This window comes from Nicotiana tabacum, chromosome 7 (assembly GCF_000715075.1).
Source record: "Nicotiana tabacum cultivar K326 chromosome 7, ASM71507v2, whole genome shotgun sequence".
NCBI lineage: Eukaryota > Viridiplantae > Streptophyta > Magnoliopsida > Solanales > Solanaceae > Nicotiana > Nicotiana tabacum.
The window spans coordinates 140071331-140081064 of NC_134086.1; the positions used below are offsets into that span (position 1 = coordinate 140071331).

General features: G+C 31.7%; 2 protein-coding genes and 2 long non-coding RNA genes across 4 annotated transcripts; 1 reads left to right on the forward strand and 3 right to left on the reverse strand.

Annotated features, from left to right (window-relative positions):
- Positions 1-822: 822 nt before the first annotated feature.
- On the reverse strand, positions 823-1691 carry LOC107802060 (uncharacterized). Its single transcript, XM_016625503.2, has 2 exons — positions 1496-1691; positions 823-1409 (listed from the first exon to the last, which is right to left on the reverse strand). The coding sequence occupies exons 1-2, from the start codon at positions 1689-1691 to the stop codon at positions 823-825; spliced, it is 783 nt and encodes a 260-aa protein (XP_016480989.2).
- Positions 1692-5375: 3684 nt separating this feature from the next.
- On the reverse strand, positions 5376-6142 carry LOC107802074 (uncharacterized). Its single transcript, XR_012693569.1, has 2 exons — positions 6020-6142; positions 5376-5691 (listed from the first exon to the last, which is right to left on the reverse strand). It is a non-coding gene; the product is annotated as an uncharacterized LOC107802074 (long non-coding RNA).
- Positions 6143-6276: 134 nt separating this feature from the next.
- On the reverse strand, positions 6277-6723 carry LOC142161724 (uncharacterized). The gene has a single exon (XM_075218673.1). The coding sequence runs from the start codon at positions 6721-6723 to the stop codon at positions 6277-6279; it is 447 nt and encodes a 148-aa protein (XP_075074774.1).
- Positions 6724-8687: 1964 nt separating this feature from the next.
- LOC107802068 (uncharacterized) lies at positions 8688-9479 on the forward strand. The gene is made up of 2 exons (XR_001651764.2): positions 8688-8819; positions 9038-9479. It is a non-coding gene; the product is annotated as an uncharacterized LOC107802068 (long non-coding RNA).
- Positions 9480-9734: the final 255 nt, after the last annotated feature.

The following is a 9734-nucleotide window of genomic DNA, read 5'->3' on the forward strand; positions in this document are numbered from 1 at the left end:
TAGTACAACCTCCTCTGCAACATGTGTTGGTATGTTCCAGTCATTTCTGTCCGGTAGCGGTTACACAAGCACATCGTATGTCATTACAACAATATTTGGTTTGCAATAGTTAGAGCAATACTCTTCTGGCATTAGAAACTTGCTCTTCAATACAACCCAAGCATGTGAGCATGGTAATTCATCAACTTGAAACCTCCCACAAACACATTTTCTCTCTAACAGGCAGATTGTGTAATGCCTCCCTCCATCGTTAACCGTATGTAAGTATTCAGTTGATGGTACCACCTACATTTAAAAATAGAAATATAATTGTTGAGCACATATAACTGAATTACCGTATGTATTATGCTGAATTACTCAGTTACATACAACTGAAATATTTGCATACATAAGAATATATCATATATTTTGACCGGCAGACTATAAACTATAATTACGTCTTATCTTATGAATACTATTACATACATCAAAAATCGGCTGTACTTTAGGCAACTGAAGTGTAACAAAAACATTAGAAGGCTACGACATGACAATACATATTTAAATTATGTATAATACAGATTTGTTTGTTGTATTCTGATGTATTTGAATAGTTTTTGCAACATGTTTTTAGTTGTATTCAGTTTAGTTCAACTCAGATCTTCGATAAAATATGTCTTGTATGTGTTTGAATTTAGTTATATTCATATGTATTCATGACAGTTGTATTATAAAAAATGTTTGTATTCAGATGTATTCATGTCAGTTATTTCAGAAAATAATTAAGCTATCTAATACAATGACATTAAAATAAAACTTACAGTCATGCGTGTAGACATTGCCTCATTCAAAGTCAGCATCTCTGGTATTTTTTCCAAGCGTTGTGTATGTTTGTGTAGCTTCTTTGCGGTTTCTACAATTCCAACGTCTAAAAATCTTCCTAACTTCTTCGAGGAAGTCGTATATTGACAATTCCCTTGCTGACACTAGTGCGGCATTGATTGACTCAGCAATATTTGACGTCATTGTCCATCCCCTGTTAACAGGGGCATACAACCTAGCCCACTTTTCGTATCCAGCTAACTCTAAGTATTCTTTCACCCTAATATCTACCTTCTCCACCTTCTCCATCAGACTGTCAAATTCAGCTTGTGTGTATGATTTTTCCATCGAGAAGTATATCTCGCTCAACTTAGCATGGATCTTTTTGAATTTCTTATATACGTTGTTCCATAGATGCCATATACAAGCAAAATGCGGTACATCTGGATACACTCTCGATACAGATTTAATGATACTCTCATTTCTATCTGAAACGATGCACATGTTTTCCCTGTCACCGTATGCTATCTTGAATTGCTCAAAGAACCACGTCCAAGCAGCATCGTTCTCTGAATCAATAACACCATATGCTAGTGGCAATATATGACCTATAAAGACAATTGAATATATATTTTTAAAACATGTATTTCAATCTTTAAAATATTAACAGATTGTATTATAATCAGGTACTCACCTGCACCATCCAACGTGCTTGCCGAAACGAATGTCCCGGTGTAGTAAGATTTTAGGTGACTTCCATCTACAACAACAATGGGTCTACAATGATCAAACCTCTTTATAAAGGCATACAAAGATATATACACATACATGAATTCATTTTTGGGCGATTTTACCATCCTGATATGGGAACCTGGATATGTCATATCCATTGTATATAAGTATCCTGCTAATTTTTTGTATGAATCAGCCGGTTCACCTCTCAAAAAATTCATTGTCTTTTCTTTAGCCCTCCACGCCAACATTGTAGCTAACATCTACACCTAAATCTGATTTCACATCATCAATAATATCCTTTGGGGTATATTTTCTCTTATGATTAGTAAGCTTAGGCCTAATCATACCACCAATAAGGCTGCTACTTGCATGCCGCTGCTCATACACCTTGTCCTTCAGTGGACATGTATGGTTATCAATGAACTCTCTCAGTTTGAATAGTTCTGATTTGTTAATGCTTGAAGCCTTAAACCTCCATTCACAATCTTCTGAAATACATAATAATGCATAGCTGCAAAGAATTAATCATTGTACATATGATTAACATAAATGTTTACAAAAAAATGCACTCATATACACACAAATACAATCTGACATAGATACATTCTGACATCTATATATATAATTTTTTATACTACTGAATTCAATTATAGTTATATGCATTTAAATACAATTAATACAACTGAATACAATTATGGGTATATGCATACACTTAAAACCACAATAGACAAAATAAGAAAATAATTAGAGACATTGTAATGTAATTATACCAGTAAAATACATATGAATACATGTATTTAAGGATCATAAACAAACATATGTTAACGACATCAGTGATAATCAAGAGGAAATCCACAAATATGCATAAATACAACAACGTTAAACTTACAGCTCGAACCAATAATAGAAAATACAAAACAAAAAATTAAATACATGCAAACCTAACAACATTAGACCTATCAACCCGGAATTGAAACCTTTGAGATATATCATAATTTTCCATCACCTCTTTCAATGTAGTCTTATTCTTATACACTTGTCCAGCCATAACCTCCGTTTGATTAGTTTTTGAAATTATCAAATCCTTGTCTAGTTCGAACACCCAAATTGCTTCTCCTGAATGGACAAAATCTAGAGTCAGTGTATCATCTATATCGGAATCGTACCTTTGAACTGCTTCGTCTATTTGCACAATGTCGCCTTGATTTAAACTACCTCCGAATACAATTTCTTTTTCAATAGTTGTTATGCACAAATGATACATCCCGAATTCTCTATTCTCTTTTTTCAACTCTACATACACTCTGTAACCCATATCATTATGTATTTCCATTGGCATGCAATTTTCTTCTACTTTGTATTGAATTTTAATGGACTTTGAGCTCAAATCTATGCCCAGTTGACTAGAAATTGAAGCAACCAAATCATTAAAGGACGCATACTCCTTTATCAGTATTCCCTCAATTGAAAAATTGACGTAATTGCCCTCATCGTTCCACTTGCCAGAATGATGCAACAACACTGTTAAACTTGCCATATGTATGAAGGAACTATATCGTATTTTCTATATAATTTGTATCAATCTAATTTTTCGTGGTTGAATTGATATCTACGAACAGAGAAAAGGGAGAAGTGAATGGAAGAACTTCGAACAGATGTTGCTCTTGTTTTCGCTACTTTTTTTTTTTGAATCGTGTATGGCAGAATACAGATTAATGGGTAATAGTTTTTGTTCGTTGAGTTAAATTAGGAGAATATCATGTGATTTGATTTTCTTTCCGTTTTTAACTAGTTTAACCTTCCAGATTTTATGCAGATATGTTACTGTATTCACGATAAGGCTGCGTGAATACAGTTAAATACATATCAACCTTAGCTGGAATTTCCTTTTTAACGCCTATTTTTTCTATTGTATTAATGAATACAATACCTTAAATACATCAAATACATTGTATAAAAATATAGAAGGTATCTAAACACGTAATATAGAAAAAGGTATCTATAAATGACTAATTAGACATAAAAGATGATGCTTTACGATAAAATTCTCTTGTTTTAACTAAGAAAAATTTCAACTTTCTTGTGAACGCTTAGGTATACTGTCTTAGAAAAAGTTAATACCAAAAACTGGAAGAGAGATTATTGGAAACTGAATTGATTACCTCATATTAGGGATTCACGTGCTAGATTACTTATGAAGTTCCTAAAGAAAAAAAAGTTAAAAAAATATCGATCGGCAAAAAGTTATAAAAGAAATACTAATTTGTTTACATCATTCCTTAGTATTTTAAGACCTTTTGTCAAAGATAAGAAAAATCAAGTTGAAGACATGTTGTACAAAAATCATGTGTTCTTTGTGTATTAGCATCCTGTGAGTCCCAACCATATAAGGATGTTTTTTGAAATACTAAACTAAATTTATTTGATAGGATGTTCTAACAAAATTTACAAATAAAAAAGTAAATTCATGACTGATTTATCTAAAAAAATAAAAGACATTAGTTATTTTGTTTCATTTTTAGTTTTAGAAAATGGTAGAATACTCCATTTTCGATGTTATATGGATTAAAACATACATTAAGATATAAATTTCTAACATTTTGAAAATAAATTTTACAGCAAAAGTAATATGTCAAAATGCTTTTAAATCATATTTTATCAGCTCTTACTCTCTCGTTGTGTAGCACCATGTTAATAATTGAAAAAATAGTTTAACATGCATTTTTAGAAAAGAGAAAAGAAAGTCTAAATCAAGAAAAGTAACTAATATTCTTTTCATTTTTTATATATTTTGTATGACGGAAACATCTAAAACATTATTTAAGGTATCAAATTTTAAAATTTGACTTTATTCTACATGCTATATTAATTTACGTGTAATTTTTTAGTAAAAGAACAACAACAACAACAACAATAACAACAACAACTATAATAAATCCAGTGTAATTCCCAAAAAAGGATCTGAGGAGGATAGTGTGTACACAGACTTTACCCGTACCTTGTAAAGATAGAAATGTTGTTTTCAATGTTTCTTGAACCAAAATAATTTGCAATAATATTGTAGCTCAAAGAAAAATATGATATTAAGAAATTAACATAGTTTATATTCTAAATAAAATACAAAAAATAAAAATAAAAAAACAAGAAATTTTGATAAAAGGGAAGCCTAAAGTAAGAGGTGTAAGCTTATAAAAACTTATATTAGAATCACATAATTACGTTTGTTATACATTAAGAATTTGTTAAATCTGAACATAATTAACCAATCAGTAATCATAAAAATTTAAGTATACAATATTGTTGCACCTCATGTAACTATTAGTATCTCGGAAACCACCTTGTACATAAATCAAATAAGAAATAAATAGCGTCTTAAAAACTCTAAGTTTTTTAAGCTCACCACAAATGAGAGGAACAATATTTTTTGTTTTTTTCATACTCTTTTTATTGGACAGTTATACCTAAAAGAAATTCAATTTATCATCATGCACATATAAATCAAAATATACGCGGTCGACAGTTAAAATACACATTACTTTTTAATCCGCTAATACTCAAATTTTAGTTGGAGAAAAATTATTTATCCAGTTATTCTTGTATGCAAAATATTCGGATGTTTGAGATTGAGCTTGGGCCCGGGCGTAGCACGGGCACATCATCACTAGTATTTACACAAAGAAGTGCTCTAAAAATTTAGAGCTTACATATCATGGCCCTGATCTTTAGTCTGCAAAACAAAATGTTCAAAAGTCAACAAAAAAAAAACTAAAATTATTTGAAATATATATATATATATATATTTCAAATAAAAAACCAAATTTTGGCGGGAATCGAAAAGCTGCTAGAAAAATTAATGTCGTATATTGAAAAATTAGAAGAAGTTGATCTCTTCAAACCAATGAAGCTACTTCACTCCTTGCCTTGATAGTTGATACACAAACCAGCAAAAAGGTGCCATTAATTGACTCATGACGAAAAGAAGAAAATCTCTAGTTCTTATTGAAATTAGACACCAGGTCAGTTTTGACTATATTTTCTACGTACTAATATATATAGTCCAACGATCTCCAACCCTTTAATAAGACTGCTTGACAGAACAAGCCACTGCCTGTGCCCAATGCCTCAACTTTGTCTTAACTTGTTGAGGATCATCACCTGCATGCACATATAAGAGTTAGCATTTGGAAATTACTTAGATAAGAGTTATTGCATCAATAATTAATTAATTAGCATTTGTTCTGATGTCAAAGGGATATGATTCACAGTTGTTCTATCTAGTCTAGATTATATAAGAATCATAACCTTTTCATTATAACAATTCTGACCTTTACATTTGACTTTCTTAGCCTACATAAGAAGCATAACCTAGACGTTATTTATTTCCTTCATCATTGTGTGTGTACTCTTATATAATTTCTCCATTTTCTCATTGTTTTAGCTTTAAATTAAAGAAAGAAAAAAAAAACTATAGAAGCCTAATTACCTGGGCTACAAATCTTCCATGCATCAGCAGGATCACTCCTAGGGCTTCCAAACGACGAGGATCTAACTCCAAGTCCAAGAGAAGTTGATGAACCTGGAGAGGATAAGGAACCTTTATTGCTACCTGCAGTGGTGTTGAATACCCTTCGTTATAAAATTATTGCCAAAAAAATTTATATATATATATATATATATATATATATATATATATATATATATATATATATATATATATATATATATAAAATCGTGGTGTCATTAATGAAATTCCTGATTTCGCTGGCTACCTGGGGAAGATATAGGGCTCGTCGAATATTGGCGATTCACTGCAAAATAAAGATCTAGCGCCGGCAACGTGCTACACAGCCTCTGCCCTTCTTCTTCGTTAAATCCAAACCCTAATTCTATGAAACCTTTGAGTTCGTTGAGGTCCTCGTCGGTCACATCGTCATGATCTTGAATCCCAATTATATTCTTTTTCCTCTCTTGATGGAGAAACTGACGACGTCGTTTCTCCCATGCAATGTCACGTGGAATCTCGCACATGGAAAGTTGCTTCGATAACCTCTTGTTAGGGTTCCTCCAAAAGGGTGGTGCCTCTTCTAAACGCTGTAACTCCTCGCATTCTGATAATTCACTCGAAGACGACGATGGTGATGATAAATGTTTCTCCTGGTCCGCATGAGTAGTATTAACCTCCCCCATGTTGAATAGTCAGATCAAGATATTCGACTTTTCACATACAGGGAAGGTTAATTTTAACAAAAACAATATAAACAATGATAATACAAATCGTACAATTAGTTAAAATAATTAGACTTTTGGTGAAGAATGATGGAAACAAAAATAGGCTGCCATGGCGGGGTTAGAAAAATGACCGCCTTGGCTAGCCGTTAAAAATGTGTGCGGTGAACAAGATAGATTATACAGGTCGATAGGCTATGGCTTTAATTTCTTTAAGGAAATGGAAATTTTGGCTTTTATTGTATTGTAAAAGGAGGGCAATGGCATGCACTAAGGTTTAGAAAGAGTTTAATGTGGGAATACTAAGGGATGTACAGCCATTATTTGCGGCCTTTCCCTCTTTAATTTGCAACTCTCCATTCATTTGTAACGGCTAACGGTATTCAAGAAAACTTGCTTCTTACATTTCTTGCATAAATGACTCGTTAGTCATTACGTTTAAGAAGATTCTTTTAATAAGCTTGCTTATTTTTATCAAAAAGATGAAGTACTCAAATTAAGGCGTAATATTTGGCATGTTCCAAAGGCAGCCGTCACACAAGATATCCTACAAAGGATATGCAAGCGTTAATGGCTGCTTCCACGGCTCGAATTCCTCGCTTATAGGTCAACTTTACCACTGTTCCAAGGTCCCCTTCTTATGTATTGGCATGTTCCATTTGGATTAAATTCACATAATTTATCAGTCTTCCTTTTAATAAGTTCGTTTATTTATCGAAATTATTGCTCGACGACTGTGTATATAAACGTAAAATAGCACTGCAACTAATATTACATACTCCAGTAATTAGCGTCATTTATCTTAATATACATGATTAATTAGTATCAACAGCTTATTTAAATCATAAATAACCTTCCGTCTTCCAAACAAAATAAGCCGTCGTTATTTTTAGTGCTTGGGATTAAATTTGTAGTAAAATTTATAAAAGATAAGAAACACTGAAAACCAAACTGGGCAAGGAAAGGCTGGAAAATTGATTGCTGGAATTGCTATTTAAACTGTGCAAGCAATCCAAGTGTCATTTTGCGAATCCAGACGCTTTAAATAACTGAAATGATCTCCAATTCCGGAAGTTTAATTATCAGGTAAGAATACTATCGATTTTTTATATATGACAAACGGAGCTAGTTGGCATATTAAATCCTATCGATTAGCGTTTAGTATGTTAACTAATTTAGATGATGTGAGCAAGTTTGCATGTAATAGAGTAAGAGTGATCGTTCAACTCTATAGTTGATATAATTCAAGGATAATATAAATCTTTAATTATTAATAATTAATTAAACTCTGAAAAAGTACAAAAATATAGTAGGGCACTACTTTGTAGACTGTGACTAAGGTTCCTTAATTGATCTCTTCAATAAATAATTATAATATTTGTTTAATATAATAAAAATGGATATATTTGACATATGCATTTTAAAATGTGAGATATTTGCATTTGGTTGTAATATTCTTGACTAGAAAAAATATGATTTCATAAATTCACCTAAATCTTTTATAATCACGTGAAATGCAAACAAATTCACTAGTCATATAATAAAAAGTATATAGTTTCCTTTAATCAAATAATAACACTACTTACTTTAATAGAAATTATTAGTAGCCATGTGCATATTACGAATTACGTACTAGACCACGGAGCCATCATAAATTTCACATGCATCTCACAAAACTAATGGATCTTAAATCAGGTCAGATCATCATTAATTTTATAGGAATTACTAGAATACTTCTTGGTCAAATTATTTTAGTTTAAATATTTTTTGGGAGATGTGAGAGTAAAAGAAACTTTAAATAAGATATTTCATTTGTAATTAAAAACGAAGACTTGCACTTGCAAGAGTTGACCCCAACGAAAAGTTAAGCAAGAAGTAAAAGTATTTAAAAAAAAAGCGAATCAAAATGCATTTTTTGGAGAGGTCTATAAATTGTGTTATTTGGAAAGGAATGGGATATCCTTATACAAATATTCACAAAGAGCAAAGTATTCTTCTTAGTATGGCATTCCTTAAGCTGAGTTTGATTCTGGCTACTCTTATCATGGCAGCCACTAGTTAGTATTTCATATATTATCTCTATTTATCTTTGAATTGTACTTTTACATTGCTGCATTTGCCACATATATGTATGTACTTATACAAATTTGCACGAGTTTCATACGCATGTATGCCTGTTATAAGGATATACATGTAATTATCTATATAGTTTAATTGTTGTTCATTTTCATATTTTATCGATCATTCTCTTATTTGATATGATGAAATATTTCAGTGAATGCGCTATGGTCCTCAAATACAAATGTCGTTGCTGCACGGGATGTTGATTATGATATTTCAGGAATCAAGAGGAGGATAATGCCGCAACTTAATACTTGTGGGAGACTTTGTATTTCAACTGTTGATTGCGGTGATTGCATAATTTGTTGTACCTGTCGTGCGTCGCCTATTTACGATGAATCTCTATGTTTCGTGTAGGTAGAGTGCAGTGACAATGAACTCTAGCTATTAAATCCATATTACGGATTAGTGTTTTCATGTTAATTTCAACATTTCCTTTCTTATTTCTTTGTCTTTGATACTATGTACGAATAATAAAGAAGTCAAGTGAGTGGCTTTTTTTCTCAAGCAGGAAATATCTTGTTTCATGCATGTATGCATGATTCATCGTAAATTTATCATATGAAATCTGTGGTAGGTTTCCTTTTTCTATTCTTTATTTAAAAGCAGGTAGCTTTCAGCTTTCTTTTTACATGTCATCAAATTTAAGCCTTTTCGTAACTTTGTTTTTTGTTCGAAGAAGAAGAGCACCACCGCGAGAAGAACTTCAACCAGAGTGGTTTGAGCTGATTTCGGAGGTGTTAAATGGATTTGGATTTGGAGAGAAAAGCAAAGGAAAAGATTAATGTTGACCCTCTTTTCTGTTAATGTTTTTAAAACTGTCGTTTGCTTTATGTTTTATATAATAGTAG

Excerpts from the sequence above, each read along its gene's own strand:
- LOC107802060 (XM_016625503.2), bottom strand. The coding sequence starts at position 1,691 with ATGGATATGACATATCCAGGTTCCCATATCAGGATGGTAAAATCGCCC. Across the intron at positions 1,410-1,495 it reads AAGCACGTTGGATGGTGCAG|GTCATATATTGCCACTAGCA; the intron begins GTGAGTACCTGA and ends TTGTCTTTATAG.
- LOC142161724 (XM_075218673.1), bottom strand. The coding sequence starts at position 6,723 with ATGGGGGAGGTTAATACTACTCATGCGGACCAGGAGAAACATTTATCA.